At 38.6% G+C, this 18,472-nt stretch overlaps 3 protein-coding genes across 5 annotated transcripts; all 3 read right to left on the bottom strand.

Annotated features, from left to right (window-relative positions):
• Window positions 1-1,848: 1,848 nt before the first annotated feature.
• Window positions 1,849-4,753, bottom strand: LOC113705421 (high mobility group B protein 13). Its single transcript, XM_027227273.2, has 9 exons — window positions 4,240-4,753; window positions 3,815-3,940; window positions 3,438-3,712; window positions 3,222-3,327; window positions 3,068-3,133; window positions 2,788-2,958; window positions 2,570-2,661; window positions 2,380-2,464; window positions 1,849-2,269 (listed from the first exon to the last, which is right to left on the bottom strand). Exons 1-9 carry the CDS (start codon window positions 4,684-4,686, stop codon window positions 2,150-2,152), a joined length of 1,488 nt encoding a protein of 495 aa, XP_027083074.1. The 5' UTR covers window positions 4,687-4,753; the 3' UTR covers window positions 1,849-2,149.
• Window positions 4,754-5,039: 286 nt separating this feature from the next.
• Window positions 5,040-8,617, bottom strand: LOC113707448 (protein trichome birefringence-like 23). Of its 2 annotated transcripts, none has more exons than XM_072063553.1 (3): window positions 7,936-8,617; window positions 7,152-7,435; window positions 5,040-6,125 (listed from the first exon to the last, which is right to left on the bottom strand). In XM_072063553.1, the coding sequence occupies exons 1-3, from the start codon at window positions 8,252-8,254 to the stop codon at window positions 5,352-5,354; spliced, it is 1,377 nt and encodes a 458-aa protein (XP_071919654.1). In that variant the 5' UTR covers window positions 8,255-8,617; the 3' UTR covers window positions 5,040-5,351. The 2 variants fall into 2 exon arrangements, with proteins under 2 accessions (XP_071919654.1, XP_071919653.1); XM_072063552.1 differs by having other exon boundaries at window positions 7,152-7,438; window positions 7,936-8,614.
• An 877-nt stretch (window positions 8,618-9,494) lies between these two features.
• On the bottom strand, window positions 9,495-15,034 carry LOC113705334 (uncharacterized). 2 transcript variants are annotated; one of them, XM_027227146.2, is made up of 5 exons: window positions 14,285-15,034; window positions 11,705-14,048; window positions 11,265-11,325; window positions 10,934-11,157; window positions 9,495-9,997 (listed from the first exon to the last, which is right to left on the bottom strand). In XM_027227146.2, the coding sequence occupies exons 1-5, from the start codon at window positions 14,397-14,399 to the stop codon at window positions 9,931-9,933; spliced, it is 2,811 nt and encodes a 936-aa protein (XP_027082947.2). In that variant the 5' UTR covers window positions 14,400-15,034; the 3' UTR covers window positions 9,495-9,930. The 2 variants fall into 2 exon arrangements, with proteins under 2 accessions (XP_027082947.2, XP_027082945.2); XM_027227144.2 differs by having other exon boundaries at window positions 11,705-14,036.
• Window positions 15,035-18,472: the final 3,438 nt, after the last annotated feature.

The raw sequence follows: 18,472 nt of genomic DNA, 5'->3' as shown, positions 1-18,472 counted from the left end.
GACAACTGCTCCAGTCCCGCGTCCCCTGCCAACATTTGTCGAGTACGGATAGAGATGTAGACCCGTGATTCGGATTCGGATTCGAACCCATTTTATCTAATAAATTTACGAATCGGATACGAAACATGTTATTTCGACCCGTATCTAACTCAGACCCGTTTTAATTAATTAGTAATTAAAAAATATATACCTATATATCATAATTATTCATATCAATAAATGTATTCCCAAATTTTTCTAACCCTAATACCCACTCCCCATCGCCGCACTGCCCGCACCGCACATCCCTTCTGGCTTCTTCCCCTCGGTCCCCACTCTCTTTTTTCTTTTGCCTTGCCTCCCGCTGCCTCCGCCAGACGCCAGTGAAGTGACCAGTCCGCGGGAAACCGGCGACGCTGTCTGACTCTCTCCATCTCCAGCTCCAAAGAAACCGCCGGATCTGGCCAGCTCCAAGGAAGCCCAGCTCTTGCAGTCCCACTGGTATCTTGTGATGGTAGTGATCATAAGGGCGGTTGGGCCGAGTCACAGCATTGACCCTTCGGCAGGTGCTCAGATTAGCGGTGGCAGTGGTGGGCGAGAGCCGTTTGGGGTTTACAGAGAAAGTGGTGCTGCTGTATGGTAGGATGCGTGCATTGAAGAGGTTTCGGAAGGTCAGTTTGAGGAGGGGCGAGTTTGGGAGGAGAATCGTGCCAGTGGGTTTAGTGAGCAGCATATCCGACTATCTTGTTCCTGTCATTACTTATTTCTGCTGTCTGTGATTATTATCCCATGGCCCATGGGAAGCCTTGCTGATTTGCTGGCCAGTAAGTTTTACGAATCAAAGATATGACGCCGGCCAATACAAATGACTGATAAATAACCAACCTGCTTATTGTCTTCTTGTAATCCCTTAATATTAAAAAGATCTGTGCGTAATTGTCTTTGCTTTTGTTTTCATTATACCACCTGCCTCCCGCCCAAAAAAATGTAGCATGAACGGGTTTTCGACGGGCCGGGTAGGCCCGACCCAGATCCGAGACCCGTATAGAAACAACAGGGACCCGTCGGATATTCGAGTCGAATCCGGAACTAATGCAGTATAACGGATCCGGATTTATTCATTTCAATTCAGGCCCGGCCTGTTGACAGGCCTACTTGGATTTTTGTAAAGCCTTAGGGATGGTTCTAAATTAATCACTTACAATTGAAGATTTGGATAGGAAATTAGGGATAGAAGCTTGATCCTATAGGCTAACTCCATGGGTTTTAATTTCCATTACAAAACCATCTCTCTTTCAAGTTCGGATTACCTATTGGATGCTTCTACTCACTAAACTTAATAGTTAAAAAAAAAAAAAGTAGCCTTTTATCAATACATACACCATGTTAGCACACTGTGTATTGAGTTTTAAACTTAGTAAAGACATAGAGTTTGCACGAGAAAAATTCAACTAATGAAGGATTAAATCAATATTCTTTTGTTTTAAATCATAATTATCTTCATTTGTGTTGGGTTAGAATTGTATCTTATTAGGTTATAAGATTAAAAAAATGTGTTATCGAATCCTCTTACTGTATATATATGCCCATCAAAAACTCCTCATTAAAATCAAACCCTAACAAATAATCCACGATCATATAATTGAATTAACCAACGGGCCGGATTCGGATAAGCGCAAGGTATTATCCTGCCCATTGCCAATCCTAGATTTGGATGGAAGTAACCAAGAATCGTTTATTTTTGGAGCTCAGTTGGAATTCAACTATCTCTATTTGTACCAGCAAAGCCTTCAACGGCCTATTACACGAGTACAACAACACAATAGGCAAATTGACTAGTTGGCAATCCAAGAAATGTCAAAACCTTCGTGACACAACCAAATTTGTACTAGCATTCATTTGATTGTCAGCAATTGAAAACATTTCCTAAAAGCACAAGTATCTCATAGATTACCCACCCAACTACCATACTTCTCCTCCTACCTGATTGTTCAATTGTCAGCAGTTGAAAACATTTCCCAAAAGCACAAATATCTCACAGACTGCACCCGTTCATTATAGGCTACTCTACCCATTAAAGTCTAAAGACACATAAATTTGAAGAAGAAACAATTAGCATGCATCTAAGATGTTCAACAGAACAAGTTGAACACCAGCACCAACACTATATCTAGTTTTTCTGGTTCTCTGCCACCAATTTTTTGTTGTATTCTTCCACCTCCTTCTTGTATGCCTCCATAGCTTTTGCAGCCTTCTCATTCCAAACTTGTTTCTCTTCCTCACTTAGTTCCTATGAGGATTGCAAATTAAACAAATAAATCCCTGAACTAACTGGTAAACATATAAAATAAATACAGCTAAAGAACACATACTGGGCGGGGCTTTGTGTACAATATATACCTTCCACTTAACCGAAATGAGGGCATTAAGGGTGGAATTGTTGATCCCAGGCCTTTCTTCCGACAAAGTCTTCCTGGCCTCTTTGCTGCATTAGTAAAAATCATAGAACAAAATGCGTTCATTCCAATTGAGTCGTTAAAGAACTATCACACTCTTTATCAATCGTTTGGTTGAGAGACTGAGTAGTAACCTGAAGAGGAGGAATGAAGATGCTGGCTTCTTTGGCTTGTTAGGATCAACATCCTTCTCTTCCTTCTTCTTTTGGCGCTTCTCTTTTGTTTTCTAAATTGTTAATGAGCAATGCATCTCTCAATTATATATTATATATTTATATTGGCTTACAAGTTTTCATATGCTTCAAATAAATCAGGGAGGGACAACATGACAAATAATATATGTAACACAAACCTTAATAATGTTCTCAGCTTTCTCTTTCTTCTTGAGCAATTGCAACGCTTCCTGCTTTTGAAGTTTCATCAGCTCTTCCTCTTCCTTTTTGAGATTAGCAGCTTCTTCCTCTTTCCTCTGCTTGTAGAGCTCGATTTCAAGCAAATACTGCTCCTTGTTCTTGTTTGCAATCTAGATATCATTGCAGAATTTTTTCAATACGCAAAAACCCTCAAATCTCCAACAAACAGAAGGACTGCATCTAGAAGAAAGGTATGCATGTTAGGCAGGGGAGTAATACCTTCTCGTAAGGTGCTCTCTGCTTCTCCGTCATGTTCTTCCATTCTTCACCTAAGACCTTTGCCACCTAATAACATATCCCACCAATTTCTCAATGATGAATTCTACAATTTTTATTAACAAAGCATATAATCAAGCTGCATTTCATCAATCACCTCCAACACATTTTTGTTCTCTGCAAGCAAAGTTGCGCGTCGCTCATTCGAGTACAAGAAGAAAGCCGTGAGTGGTTGCTTTGGTTTTAAAGGATCTTTTTCTTTCCTAAATACAGAAATCAAAGCAGACAAAATCAGTATAGAAGTTAAAGGATCCTTTTCGGCCATCTATAATTTATTATAGCATTAAAAAAAAGCAATTTAATTGGAACTTGCTTGTTAGTCTTCTTATTTTCTTTCTCTGCTTCCTGTTTGAACTGCATGTATTGTTCAAGCAACTCCATGGCAGTCTTCTGTTTTTGCTCTTCCTCCAAAAGCTTCATTGCTTCGTGCTCGCGTTTCTCAATTCCAACAATTTTCAAGTAAGCTTCCTTCTCCTCTTGGTACCTCTCCTCGTAAGGTTTCTTCTCCTCTGTGCTGAGTGTCTTCCATTTTGCCCCCAACAGAGTTGATATTTCCTTGAAATCTGCTTCCGGATTTGCTTTTTTCACCTACGTAACCAAAGATTATCACATCAGAAATTGATCCAGCTAAGTCATCCGATACTTTAACATGGTAAAACGGGAATTAAAGAAACCTCAGTGCGCATTCACCTCATTCCACTGATCTTTGCACCACAAGGCGTAAGGAGGAGATGGTCTCTTTGTCGCAGGATCCGCCTTCTTCTTCCCTTTCTTTTCTTGATCATTGTCTTTCAAAGCTTGCAACATGGGTAAGGTCTGACAAAAGGTTCAACAGAATGGAGAACTTTAAAATAAGATAACAATTGCAGCTTCCGCTGTTTCTAATGTCGCCTTTTGTCTTTGCAGTGGCATCAACTTCGATTTGGAAAAAAAAAAAAAAAATTTCAACCAAATATTTTCTTTGTATTAAAACCTAAAAATCGGAAATTTTTGAAAAAAAAATAGCAAAATCAACCCTTTCATCAGATCTTGTGAATCGTAAATAAAGGGGCGATCAGAACAAGAAATGAGAACCAAAAGCAGAAGAATTCAAAACGACACAACAGAAAACAAACCATGGTGGGCTTAAACTCCTTGACTTTCTGTAGCTTCTTGAGTTCGACATGCAGCTTCTCCTTCTCTTCCTCATTTTGTTTGAGGGCTTCTTCTTTAACCTTCAAGAGCTCCTCAGTCTGCTGTTTCTCAAGCGTCAGTTTCTCAAGCTTTTCCTGCATTTCCAGCAATTCTTTCTCAAAGGACAGTTCTGGTTGTTGCTTGGAAGCCTTTGGAGCCCCTCTCTTTGATTTTTTCTGGGGCGAAAGCTGTGAGGAGAGGCTTTCATGGTTCTCTTTGGTGGGACAGTTCTCAGATGGTGGCGCAACCGGAGATGGCTGAGGGACAGTTCCGGCCACAATGTTGGCCTCGCTGGACGATGGGGTTTTCTGCTTTAGTGCTCTTCTGGATCTCCCTTTCTTCGTGGGAGCGGGTTCAGAAACAAGAGGCATCTCTGCAATTGCAGCCATGGATGGTTTCAGAGAGAGAGAGAGAGAAAGAGAGAGACGTTGCTAACAGTGAGTGTGGCTTCTCCCGAGAGTGGTTTTGTTTTATATGCAGATTCCAACGGTTACTTGTTTCAAATTCAAATCAATTGTTGTTAACGAAGAAAAGGTTCGAGTCCCATTGGTGCACATTTAAAAGTTTGACCGTTGGTGTATTACAATGGGTGATTCGGGGCTTCCATTTTATGCTATGTCATGTTTGCCTTCCTTCTTTTTTTTTTTTTTTTTTTGCCTTCCATTATTCCAGTAGAAAGGGAGACCCAAAATAAATAAATAAATAATCAGCAACAAGCATAAAAATATAAACTTGATGAATCTTTGGTTTTCAAACTGGGATCATTTTTTGGTGTAAAGATTTCCTTACAAAGAGTGGGCTAAATGCAGAAGCATATACTTTGTATCTCTATTCAAATATAAAAGCCTCTTCTTGCGTACATGCTTCACTTCACATATAAGCCGACTTGTGTCAAAGAATTTCTACACACTATTTAGCTTAGAAAAAAATTAATCTATCAGACTAATTATAACTCTCCCAAATTTCAGGTTTGAAGAATCTCAAACATTTATATTCATCGCGTGGAGAGGCAAACTTGATCCACCATTTTCTTGACAAACGACATCAGGTGCGCTCAGCCATTGACCACCATCTTCATTAACAGATCGTTCCAAGTATCTATAGGGCCCGGCAAACACCAGTGTAGACAGTCTTTGATTATCTTTGCATTTTTGTCCTTAGCAAATGGTTGGAAGAATCTGTATGGACCTGGATGTCCATCAGGCCTCAACAAGGAGAGAGGATTTACGTCAAAAAGTTTGAGATTCACCCCTTTCTCAGAAGCTTTTGTGGATGCATTCCTGAATTCTTCTATTTCAATATCTCGAAGAATCCTGTTCAACTCATTTCTCAGAAACTCACCTTCCTTCACTGGTTCAGTTCTATTGCAGGTTCCACCGCTAAACCATTCACCGTTCTCAAAATGCTCCGGTGTGCTGGTCCTGAAAAAGATCATCCCCTTGTGATTTGACTCGGTTATGTAGTCAAAAAAGTTCCTGAGCACCTCGCGATAAGCAAAATCAAACCCACGTTCCGTCAAGTTTCTCTTAGGACAGTAATGGCATCCCAATACTGTGTTGTTCTTGTAGTAGATTGCTGATTTGGCATACCATTCACCACTGGAAAACATGATGTAGTCCAAGCTCTTGAATTGTTCAGTCCATGTGCCATCTAGTTTGTCAAGATGCAGCTCAATCTCTGATGTAGAAACACCATTGTAGTCTTCGAAAATGGCAGCTTGTGCTAAGAAAGGAGACCATAAAACTGAAACGGTGAAATTGTGGGAGGGGAAGAGCCATCTTCTTGATTTGTAGTCCTCATCATGATAAACTTGGACGGCCTTTTCCGCCTAAAAGAATATAACTCGAAATACTTAGCTATGTATAACTGAAAAATCTTTCAAATCCTCCAAAAATAACTCTGACTCGAGATATATAGCCACCTTGACAGCTTACACATAGGAAATGAATAAACAGGATGAAAATAAACACCAACGTCCAAAATTTTCAATCAACGATTATAAAAATTGAAACGAAAGCAGTTAGAATCAGAATGAAGACAAAATCACCAAGTAGCTAGCCAAGCAACACTCAGCTGCTAATCAGATTCCAATAAATAAATGCCTAAAGCAGTGCAGTAAATCCCCATAAGGAAAAGGTTTCTCACCCCCATAGGGATGTAGTGAACCTCATTACTGACCTAATTTACTGCAGTTTTGCTGCTTTCTGTGTCCAAAAAAAATTACAGAGAAGTGTCTTAGCCAAATGTTTCCATTTTTGGTTCCAATTGATTTACGAAGAATGACATTTCCTTTTCTGTTTATAGTCACCTACAGAGTGGTCCAACAACTATGTATTTCTACCCAATTCTCATGGTGCAGGGGTCTAAGATATGTTGAAACTATGTCATCATTTTTCCAACAAAGAAAAGAAATTAAAGAAAATATATGTAAATATGCCACATAACTTGACCAAATAAAATAACATCAAATCAGAAATATCCAAGCTGATGATGGTATCTAACCATCACACAGCAGCATCAATGAAGATATTCTTCTCACTCCAAACTCTGAAATTAATTAGTTGCGTAAAAATGGAAGAGTGCATTATCATACAATGTGTGGATATACAGAAATGAATCATATACCTCACATTGTTTATGACTTGTGTTTTCCTGAATTTCCTATATGTACCTCATGATATCACAGTCCACTCTGCACTAGTATCACACCAATTACAATATAAGGAGCCCCGGTGGATCATGTAATGGATAATTTGGCAATTGAAAAATTACAGAGGGGATCCCAAAGCACAGAACAAATAAACATAACCAACAGTCGTTTTCAGTACCAATCCATAACAGCTAAAGATTTTACCTTTGAAAGAACACAGATCAATGACTGTATGTGGTTGCGTGATATGGAATCACCAATCAATGCCAAAGCTTTATTTCTCATCAACTCAAGAAACCTATTAGGATTTAGTTGAGGTAACTCGCATTCTCGTGGACTCCACCTCCAGTAAAGATAACCTGTATCAGGTCGACCATTCTTCATACAGTTTTGATGGCCTTCAATCCAGTCACAGGTCTCATTAGTGTAAACAGGACCCCCAGGATGAGGAATCCAATCCCCAACGAACAGATCACATCTTCCCGCATCTTCTATGGAATAATAACCATGCAAGTTTCAGCACATCAAATTGAAACATCCTTTATATATTTTGTAGATATTCGCCTATTAATATGGCAGCAGATCAGGCCACGACAAGGCATACATTAATTTAAACCAAATGAACCACCTTTTACCAAGAAAAGTAAAATTATATGATGTAATTCATTCAAAGCCAGCAAGAATAGTTTTGTACTCTAAATGAATAAGAGAAACAAACCTCCTTGTTATGGATCCTAAACCACCCTATACTCATCATACCCAATCTCTCCACTAAAACCAACTAACTGATTTGTTGATTGTTGAAATTCATATCACAAAAAATCAAATTAGAACATCACTATGGACATCACCTTTGACAACTCATTGATCGCATCCCATCTTTTCTCGAAAACCCAATAAAATTTCTTAAAGTGGTTCTGTTGCAAAATTCAATTGCTAAGAGAAAGAAAGATAAGATGCAACAGTCAAACGGAAGGAAAAGACAGACCATTTTCTTGACTTTCGTTGTCAGCCTCGTTGAACCCACTTGAATCTGAACTCCTATCTGAAGTTTCAGTCCCATTCGGAGAATGCTGATTAGAATTTAGAGGTGAACTGACAGAAACCAGAGGCGGTGGCGTACTTGGACTAACAGTTTGCTGAATAGGGATGTCTTGTACTTCAGACACACCACCGGATAGAGGGTATAAAAGCCTAAAAACAAGGCCAATTAGAAGAATTGAAACTCCCAACTTGAGAACCAAGTAATTCTGCTTGTGAAGAGACCACCACCATGATGTCCAGTTGAATGAAATTTTCTTCATCATTATTGTTTTCTATCAGATATTCCACAAGCTATCCGCTCACTCGTGTTAAAAAAAAAACGATCTTTAAGCTCAAGACTGCAGCTTTTGAGCTAAAATTCAAAAGGGGCTTGAGAAAAACCCAGCTTTAAGTTCAAGATTGGAGGAATGGAGCGATGTGATTAACCGACAAAGATGCAGTCTTGGCAGCTTTATGAGCAGCTTGCAGCTTTGCACAAGCTTTGCTCAGATCCTCGGAGTAACGACCAAGTAGTTGTGCAATATGCTAGAACAGTTTTAAGGATTTCATAGGGGAATACTAAGGTGGGATAGGGCCCTTTTTTAAAAAAAAAAAAAAAATTTCCCCCAAAACGTTAACATGGATAGGCCCCTTATGAATTTTGTTTGTTTTTTTCTCTTTTTGGTTGGAGTTTTTTTTTTTTTTTTTTTTTGGCCAATAGCCGTAGACAGAGTTTTCAGCTACATCAAATCAAGTGCATGATGCTAACTATTGGTATATGTTACTACCATCCAATGTCACAGAGTAATCAAAGAATTCGGTGACAGCTCATTAATCTTTTCAATTTATATTAAACATTACTATATAGACTACTATAAGAAAATTTGCAAAAACGTATGCTTTTGGGGAAGCTTAGAAATGGTTAAGGTGGGGATAACAAAGATTTAGGTTAGAACTTGGAAGCCACTTTATTGTCACCTCAGCCAGTGCCATTTTGGTACAGCTTCAGTTACACCAGAATTGGTTCCTGCAAATCAAGGTTGCGTTTGGATTGCATTTTTTAGAATTTTCTGTAAAAAAATTACTGTAGCGATTTGATGTATGTAAGGAAAAAAGATAATAGAAAAATGTGATTATGAAAAATGACATAATTTTCCGGCAAAAAAACGGCTGTCCAAACTAGTCCCAAAGTTCTGTGCTATTGCGAAATTGTCAAAAGGTTGTAAAGTCAATTAACCAATATTGCAATTACCAAGAAAAAGAAAGATAAAAATAAACTTCAATATACATAAAGAGTTTCAATAAACTTCAGTGGCTCATGACACAATTTAGTAAATTGGCGTAAAATTAACGCAGAAGTTGTTGCGTCTGTTCCACTTCGGCATTGGCCAAGAAGCGGAGTGGATACACATTAATTAGCTACTGATACAAGATGGAAAGTCAAATGGAATCTAATCTATCAACCAACCTAATAAATTAGCCTGTCCAATGGCTACAACAGATTTACAAGTAAAACACCTAAAATCAAAAACGATTTTTTTCATTAAATGAAAGGGAAAATGAAAGAAGGTCTGCTAAACTCGACCGACAAGACTGTTGCTCAACTCCTGTTCACTGCAAAGAGGAAACCCCCCATTGTAGCCCACAAGTATTGTGCACGCTTACAAGTACAAAGTACAAACCACAGATGTTTTTGCAAATACCAGCTCAGATGAACGTGTTGTTTCCGTAGATTTTAATATACAGGAAGGTTTAAATCGGTCGAACGGCTCTCTGAGTTGGGTCTGCTTGAAAAGTATAAACAATTACATGTCTAATTAAAGAATATATGAGTCACAGTGCAGAGACAATAATCAGTCGATTCAGGAATATTTTTGCATCACATATTCACATGCAATGGATTTCAGGACCATGGCAGCACAACAGACGGGAGCAGCAGCTGCCTCAATTAACTACTCCATTAACGTTGCTTTTGGAGAAGTGATTTTGGAATTCTCATACCAAATCCATGCTTTGCTCTCTGAACCCTGTTTCACATATACATTGAGAAACAGTCAGAAAGGGACCCATAGCATGATATAATTCCACCAGTCATGAATGAAGACGATAGCTGCAAAACAAGCTTTTCCCTGGATACGAGAACTGATTCTCCCACCCCCGTTCCCCCTTCTTAAAGTTAAAGCAAAGCCATCCAAGCACAACAGGTTCATCGCAGATACCATAGTCAGAATCTATGATAATCACAAAAATACTAATCTGCGGTTAATGAAATTCAGCCAGCAATAGGCAAATGATGGAGAACCACAGAAGATAGCACCAAACCAATGACTTGTACTTGGATAAATCTCAACAACAACTTGAAATATCCAATTGTTTCCTATAAAATTTTGACTCTTTTCTCCTTCCGTTCCTCCAGGTCATGTGCATCGAGCTATATTTCTAGGCTATTAGGGGCACCAACAGTACTCCATTGACCAAAAAAACTTCCAATTTTAACAATTGATCAGTTGGGCATATAAATTTCTCTGACAAGGGCTAGAGTTCCAATGAATTGTCTGTCAAGGTCCTCAAGGCACTAAGAATCTATCATGTGGCAAAGCAATTGTAAGGTACAATCTGTATTTAATCTACAGACAAACCTTGAAAACCATCTTGAGAAAAGATATGCTGAAAATCCTCTAATACTGGCCAAAAAATATAACTGATTTCTGCCCAAAACCATTTAATGTGAAGCTGATATTCACTTATAGGTGATTCACAGTCCCTTATATACTGAAGCTAGGCAGGGGCAACTATAAAAGTGATCATCTACCTGGACCTTCTAAAAAGTTAATTATGTTGCAACAGTTGTTTCATGATACATTGGTGAATAAGCACATAATAAGCAGCTATCCTCACTTATTTATACTTGGAGGAAGTAAACCAGAAAGAATGAGTGTAATACATGAGGAAGCAAAACTTACGTTGGGGCAAGTTTGCCTAGTCCATCTAGTTCTTCACCTGTGTTCTCATCCACCACTCTGCCAGAAATATCAATGAGGTAAGACTTGTGCCTTGTGATTGGAAGGCCTCTGCTGGCAAGTAAATCTAGATCCTTCTGGTGAAGCTCCCTCCCATTCACAAAAACTTCAGTGTTTCCACCAGCACAATTTTCTAACATAGGATAATTGAATTCTTCTATGTTTGGCTGCAAAACAGGAGTGCACTCGATAATTTCTTTGTGTAAACAAAGATTTTTTCCCGTAATAAAATTATATTTGATATACAGCATGTGACAGAATTTTATAATCTCACCAGAATAATGCCCAGGCATGGATGTCCCATGACACCCCAAAATCCTGCTCGGATATCATACCTGGTATGGTGAAGAAATTAGCAGGAAATTTGGCATTGATACTCAGTGTACAAGGACATGAAGAGCATCTTTGTCAATAAGAATGTTGCCACATTAGCTACACATGAATCAAAAGATGTCACGAGAGGGAAAAAGGGGACAGTTGCGGCTCAGGGCTGAACGAATTCATCCATACACAGTTTGTTTTCAGAGCTTAGCACCTATCGTTGCTAGAAAACAGAATGTGACTAGTTATGTTGAAAGTGTTACACTTTAAGAGTCAGAGAATGATGCATTCGAACTTTCAAATTTGCCCTTCTGAGTAAAGATATAAATAGAGCAAATGCATGTGTAGAATATCAAAATGACAAAATGAATGAGACATCGAGTATGCACTCACCAGTACTCTCCTGGCTGAATAGGCCCAGACAACTTTTCTGCCTTCTTAACTACTCGGTCTGGTACAAAGTGCCCATTGATGGAAACATTTGATTTTCCACTTTCTGTACTCTTACTTGACCTCGAGAAGTCTCCAAAACTCCTCTTTATGAGACCAACGAAGAAAGACTCACCCCCTTTGTTGATTTTTGGTAGATATTCCTCTTTGCGTATCTCAGCAGAATCATGAGTTGAACCATCATTATAGGACACATCCATCTCAGTTGCCACCAGGGTGTCCTTTAGCGAGTTTTGCCTAGAGGTTTTCCCGTCTGCAGTGTTCCTATCTTCCTCAATACGTTTGCTTTTGTTTCCCTGGCCATATTTGTGCATAAGATTATCAGGGGAATGACCTGGGTGTTTCTGGGAAGGTGAATCTGGAAGATGTAATAAGCCTTCATCTTTTTCAGCTATCACGCTATTTGGACTTTGCTCGCCCTCAGAAGAACTTGCAGTGAAAGAATTAGGATCCCTTCTCATCTCAGACTCACCAAAACTCAACTTGTATTCTCCTGAAGACAGAACAGGCTCAGCATCTGTCAACTGATAGCCATAATTGAAGTTCTCATAACCATCGCAGTTGCCTACTGCATCAGCATCTGGGGGATCATGAGAACTTTCATACTTTTCATTTGAAATTTCACTGGAGGAAGAGTGAACCTTCTTAAAGACTCGCTCAGTTGTTGCAGATACTGATACAACAATTCCTTTGCCATCAAGTTCAAACAAAAGCAGAGAAGAACAACCCCCACATTTTATTTCCCTTGGGTTTTTCTGAGTTAAAAAAAGTTTCCTTGGTAACTTCAACAACTCAAAGCAATTACAGCAGGTTACAAATGGAGCACCACCAGCAATTGGCTGAAAGAGTCGTCTGCCACCAGGGGCTGCCACTACCTTCTTTGGATGGCTTCGACCAAATCCAACTTTTTCTCTGCCCAAGTCACTAGAACTTCTTGTAAGGTGCTTTCTATCACGAGATTGTGGTGGAAGGAGATTGGAGGCTTCGGAAGTGTAAACCTGAGGATCATATGTAATAGGATTCACATTCTGATAGAAACTACGACTTGTGTGGGTGCTATGCATATTTTGGTTACATAGATTTGGGGGCTGAATTTTCGAAGAAACTTGCCAATTCTTGTTGACACATTGCAAGCAAGAGCAGGCAGGCTGGTGAAAAAAAGCTTCATGTGGGTGTGACATGAACAGATCTTGATTGAAGTCCACGTGACATGATTCCTGGAAGTACCGACTAGGTGGCTGATGGGAAGGCCTCCTCAGCATCTGCGTCTGATAAGCATCAGTAATTCCACCATATTCATAAGAAAAATTCCGTGGAGGGTAAGATTCTTGAAAAGGTATGCCATGTCTATCCGTGTAAGGGACATAGCCATGACTGCGAGGGACATATGGAGCTCTAGAAATGTGTTTGTCAGGAATCAGAGGTTGCTTATGAACAGTATAAGAGTTCCTCGTACCATCTTGCACAAAAGCATCATGTCTGTCATATGTATCTGGAAGAACTGGAGGTATCCAACGGTCATGATGGATCCTTTCCTTTGATTTATCTGCTACATCACAAGATCTGGTGAGTTGATCAGCCAACTCATCAAGCTTCCTAAGGAGCTCCACTCGATCATTCTCCAAATTTTCAACTCTTGCAAGTCCATCTGATCTGTCACCATACCTTCTCTGCTCAGCATAATTGTAGTAAGAACCTCCAACATAATTTGAAGGCCCCACTTCAGGATGTTGAAAATTGACAAACCTCCCCTGCCCTGCAACACTGCTGCCATTAGCACGGGACGCTATCGAGCTATTTCTGTCCATACCATTCTGGTCTATAGCCGGCCTCGATCTCAATAACTTAATCAAACGCTTGATTTCTTCAAGCTCATCTTTATTCAATCTAGTATAATCAGGCCTACTAGAGCGGAAGTCACCAGTACCATTATCACGAACATATTCATCATTCAGACCCTTCAAAGGATGTTTGTATTCATCTTCTGAGTATCTAATCTTTCTATCCTGATCAAAACCCAAATCCAACCTATCTCTTCCTGTTTTAGATCCATCACAATCATCCAAACCTCTACTATTATCGACTCCTGATGAAGAACTACCATTCAAGACATTTTCACTATTGTTTCTTTTAACAATCCCGTTACTCTCTATCTTTGCCCCAGCAACGCTACCTAAACCGACATTATCGACGTCCCCTTTCTCAGAAGCTCCTCTACTCCTTTCCTCATCAGATGTCCCTAATAAGCCATCGCCCAAAAGCTCTTTCTTTTTAGCTGTGACATCAACTTAAAATAAAAAACCACCGTTAACATCCCCTTACAACTCATTCAAACATAAAGATGAACACTTTAGGTGGGGAATAATTTAAAAAAAAAAAAAAAAAAACTTAAAAGCTAGCACAAGTTTGGCCTTTTATTTAAACTCAAATTGTATTTAACACAAAAATACAAGCGCATACCCACAGTAACACAGACAAATGTATAAATAGAGAAAAAGAAGTGGGGAAAGGAGGGGTGCATACCTCGGAGAACAGCACCGCAACCACCACACTGGTAGACAGAGAAGCCAGGGGGCTCAGGCAGAAGATTTTCGCATTTGGGACAACGAACTAAACGAACTTTTGAAGCTTCGGCCATGAAAGCTGCTTCTTCCCACAACAAAAGAAAAAAGAAATCCCTTTTCCCACCCTAAGATGAAAGAAAAACTCAAACAGTCCAGAGAATAGGAAAAACTCAAATCTTAAGACCCAAAACCCAATAACTAACGAAAATGAACAAGAAAACACGGCCCAGATAAGAACAACCACAATAGTAGAGTTTAACTACTGCTGCTATCCAGCTCAACGAAGTGTTGATTAAGCTTTAAAGGATTGATTTTGATGGCAAAAACAAAGCAAACAAACTAGAATTAAAATAAAGAGAGGGAAATAAATGAACAACTGAGAAGACTTGTAAGAGCAAGAGAAGGACGATAAATCATTTGACTTGTGCGACCACTGTTAGCTAAACCCGAGTCTTCTACTATATAACTCCCCAAAAAAAAAAAAAACAAAGAAGGATTTTTATTTTTTTTATTTCCTTTTTCCATATGGGATCGTTATACAGTGGTCGGTTGTCCATGACTCTATAGTAAGTACTACTCAGTAGTGTACTTCTTTTGGCAGTCTAGTCTTAAAAGTAAAGAAAAAGGCTGAAAAAACGTGGGATTCCCAATAAAAGGGAAAGGGAAGGTTTGGATTCGGAGGGAACGGAAGGGAATATGGCAAATAGCTTGCGGGATTCCCGACAAAGTTTCGGCAGAAATAAAATAGAAGAAGAAATAAAGTCGGAGGAGTCCGAGGAATTGTATGACAAAAACGACGTTGTTTGGTCCCAAAAATGACAAGTGCGATGTCGTTTCTTTCGTCTTTTGTAGTCCACCGGGAAAAAATAATACTATTAGAATTTTAAAAAAGCAGCAGCTTTGACAAAGCAAAAGAGGCAAAGTGCTGAGCTGTGACTTTCACAAAAGCAGTAATGGGATGGGAAAGAGTCAGCAGACGGTTCATTCGGTCGTGAGCCGTGACTCATCAGTGGGGATGAGATTGCCGTTAAGCACCTGACTGACCCGACCCTTATTCACTTTTCTCTCTCTCTCTTCCAAAAGTATTTCATGGATTATATGATGTAGTACTGTCCTAGGCTAGAAGTTCTTTTTCATACCTTATGTAGTACTAGTATGCAGTTTTTATTCAAAAATTCATAATCATATTATTACTTTTTAGGTCTTATTTGGATTACGTGCTTTGATTAAAAAAAAAAAAAACCTTCTCTCAACATATTTTTTTTATCTCACATACATTATATTATTACAGATATTTTTCTATGAAAACTTGCAATCTAAAAGGGACTTTAATTTCATAAATCGAGATTTGTACTAATCCATCTTACAATAGAAAAGTGAATGTATACTGTAGTGCTAACAAAAATTATACTGAAGTAACTGTAATTAGTGAGTACTTATGAGTTGTAGTAATTAGTTTATAACTAAGTTGTTTTTAGTGGTAAATCATAAATACTAACATCAAAATGACGAGAGGAGTTAATACTATAAGCCTTCTAGCATGCATGTAGTATAATGAAAATGCATATATACTTGATATCAAAGTTTTAAAATCATTGGTTTAGCAGCAAAAGTTTGAACTCTAGAATTTAAAAATGTTAGACTCAAATCCCCCCCCCCCCCCCCCTCTCCCTTCTTTTATGTTTCTTAAATCTCACACATCTGCAGTTAGGAAAAAAAAAATTTCAAAACTAATCCCATCCCCTACGCTCCTCCCCCACACACCACTCAAAAAAAAAAAAAGAAAAAAAAAAGAGAACAAATGAATGATTGCTTCTATGGTACTTTTGTACTAGTATTTTGCACCCCTTTCAACCATGAAAGTAGCAAGTGTCATTTGTTGAGTGAAGCATGCGTTGTTTTTAGATTTATATCACGAGATTCTGAAATAGTGAAATACACACAGCGTTCTCCTCCGTTAACATGTACAAGTCATGTTAATGGCCTCCTCATTCCAGATATCCACTGACCTTAAATTTAAAGGACAATTTGTACGATCCGGTCCACGACAACGATAAGAAGACGCCAGTTGACCACTTCCATGTTCTGGGCAACAACCAACAAATGGATGAGCTTTTGCTATTCGGTGGAACCTATGTGAGTGAAACTCTCATCATAAATGTCATGAAAATAATATGACACACGCCGGAAAAAAGAAATTTATATCTGTTTGACTTTTGCCACCCAAGCATACGCAGACGCATTTATTTAGGAAGGAAAGGGCGCGGTCAAGTTTTGATTGATGAATTCTCCTCCGAGAGTCCGAGTTCGATTAACATCTGGCGCAAGACGATGTGAACTGATCTGACGTACACGTAGGTTACATTTGACTGTAACCAGCAGTTAATTAGTCATGCGCCTCGCCTTGTAAAATTGCTTTGAATCCTGATTCAAATTAAAATGATTACAACCGAAAAACAAAAAAAAAAAAGGCCCCGTTTACAGGCCCCGTTTGGCAAGTGAGTTTTTTTTAAATGTTTGTTTAAAATTTTATTGTAGTTTACTGTAGAAGGTTTTAAAAAATGTGTAAATTTTTGAATATTTTGAAATATATAGTTTAAAAACTTTAATAATTTTTTTAAAATTATTGTAGATAAAGTTTTTAAAAAACTTGTAGCAGACAAACTTGACAAAAAACTCAAGTGCTAAACAGGGCCATGGTGAAGCTTCAAGTTGATTATTTATTTAAAAAATAAATAAAAAACTACGTAAGCCCCGTGTAATCCATTTTCCAACGTGATCAGAGTTGAGTTGAGCTAAATCAATTTTATCCTACAAAAGAAGGAAAAAAACCTTAGCATAAAAGTTACAGACGCAACTAACTTGCAATATTTCAAACCTCGTATTGACCAGCCATTCCATGGTTTCTTTCGCGTGATGAAAAGAGGATCAATGGCTAAGCAAACAACCGTGTAATTTTATCATTTCCCACTTCCTGCAAATTTTATCTGAATCCTCTGATTTTCCACACAAATTGAAGAGGTTGCAATCATCACCCCCCATGCTGAAGGAAATAACGGGCCAGATTCTAGTTGATCATGATAGCTTAGCCGGAGGCCAAGAGAAAACCATGGGAGGGGCCGAGCTTGATTCGTGCAACCATCTTTTAATGGATCTCAAGGCAGGCCAACTGACTGACTTGTTTAGGCGTTAATGGGCCAGATGTTGTTTCTTTCACAGCCAGCGGTCGCCGACAATAACCCATACATGCAATTCGCGCAAAACATACTTTCTAAATTGTCCCAAGTGGCACGATTAGTAGCCAGCCAGCGGCATCACGAGCAGCATCTGATTCATTTACAAGCTCCCATTTGTGAGGACAGTGGATGGATACTTTAACAGTAAATATTCTGCTAAGGCAAAATGCGCATCTGTTTTTTTATCTATAAATTGCGAATATGCACGTAATATAACAGGCTGGTCGTTCCCGTTTCTTGTACATTATTTTTCATATCATATGTGAGATTAACAAATTTTATTCTATAATTATACATTATTGAAAGTAAATTACGTCATATGCATACAAAATTACATATCGTGCATTTTGTACAAAATCACATATCGTGCATTTTGTACAAAATCAGTCCGAATGATTTTTTGACAAATCGTTCCGGCCCCTTGTCCTCACGTCCTATGAGTTTGGTACGGTTGACATCGTCAATATATATATATATATATATATATATATATATATATATATATATATATATATATATACATACAGAGAAAGAGAGAGAGAGAGAGAGAGAGAGAGTATTTACCCTTTGAAGAAATTTAGCACAGGGAAAATGTATTACTGCCACATATTTCCAAGCCATGTCACTGATTGTGGCGGGGAAAAATCAAAATGAAACTATATATATGATAACACGCAAATAAATAAATAGATACGAGAAAATTGGTGGACAAGTATTGTATTGAAGCTACCTTTCTTTTATCCTCAAAAAAGAAAGAAAGCTACCTTTCCTTTCATGGACCATTAGCCATTAGGTTAGATGGATGCAGTTGGTGAGCTGGTGGTGGCATTATGGTGGGGTTTCTACTTTCTAGCTAAAGCCAGAATTTGACAATTAGCCAGAAAGGAAAATTATTCTGGACCCAAAAGCCC

Source organism: Coffea arabica, chromosome 8c, assembly GCF_036785885.1.
Source record: "Coffea arabica cultivar ET-39 chromosome 8c, Coffea Arabica ET-39 HiFi, whole genome shotgun sequence".
In the NCBI taxonomy this organism is placed as follows: Eukaryota; Viridiplantae; Streptophyta; class Magnoliopsida; order Gentianales; family Rubiaceae; genus Coffea; species Coffea arabica.
The sequence above is the reverse complement of the archived record's forward strand: the minus strand, read 5'-3'. Positions and strand labels throughout refer to the sequence as shown.

Excerpts from the sequence above, each read along its gene's own strand:
- LOC113705334 (XM_027227146.2), bottom strand. The coding sequence starts at position 14,399 with ATGGCCGAAGCTTCAAAAGTTCGTTTAGTTCGTTGTCCCAAATGCGAA. Across the intron at positions 11,158-11,264 it reads CATGCCTGGGCATTATTCTG|CCAAACATAGAAGAATTCAA; the intron begins GTGAGATTATAA and ends CCTGTTTTGCAG. Across the intron at positions 9,998-10,933 it reads CTAGGCAAACTTGCCCCAAC|GGTTCAGAGAGCAAAGCATG; the intron begins GTAAGTTTTGCT and ends TATGTGAAACAG.
- LOC113705421 (XM_027227273.2), bottom strand. The coding sequence starts at position 4,686 with ATGGCTGCAATTGCAGAGATGCCTCTTGTTTCTGAACCCGCTCCCACG. Across the intron at positions 3,713-3,814 it reads GCAAAGATCAGTGGAATGAG|GTGAAAAAAGCAAATCCGGA; the intron begins GTGAATGCGCAC and ends TTGGTTACGTAG. Across the intron at positions 2,959-3,067 it reads AGAGAGCACCTTACGAGAAG|ATTGCAAACAAGAACAAGGA; the intron begins GTATTACTCCCC and ends AATGATATCTAG.
- LOC113707448 (XM_072063552.1), bottom strand. The coding sequence starts at position 8,254 with ATGATGAAGAAAATTTCATTCAACTGGACATCATGGTGGTGGTCTCTT. Across the intron at positions 7,439-7,935 it reads CAACGAAAGTCAAGAAAATG|AAGATGCGGGAAGATGTGAT; the intron begins GTCTGTCTTTTC and ends ATTATTCCATAG. Across the intron at positions 6,126-7,151 it reads TGATCTGTGTTCTTTCAAAG|GCGGAAAAGGCCGTCCAAGT; the intron begins GTAAAATCTTTA and ends ATATTCTTTTAG.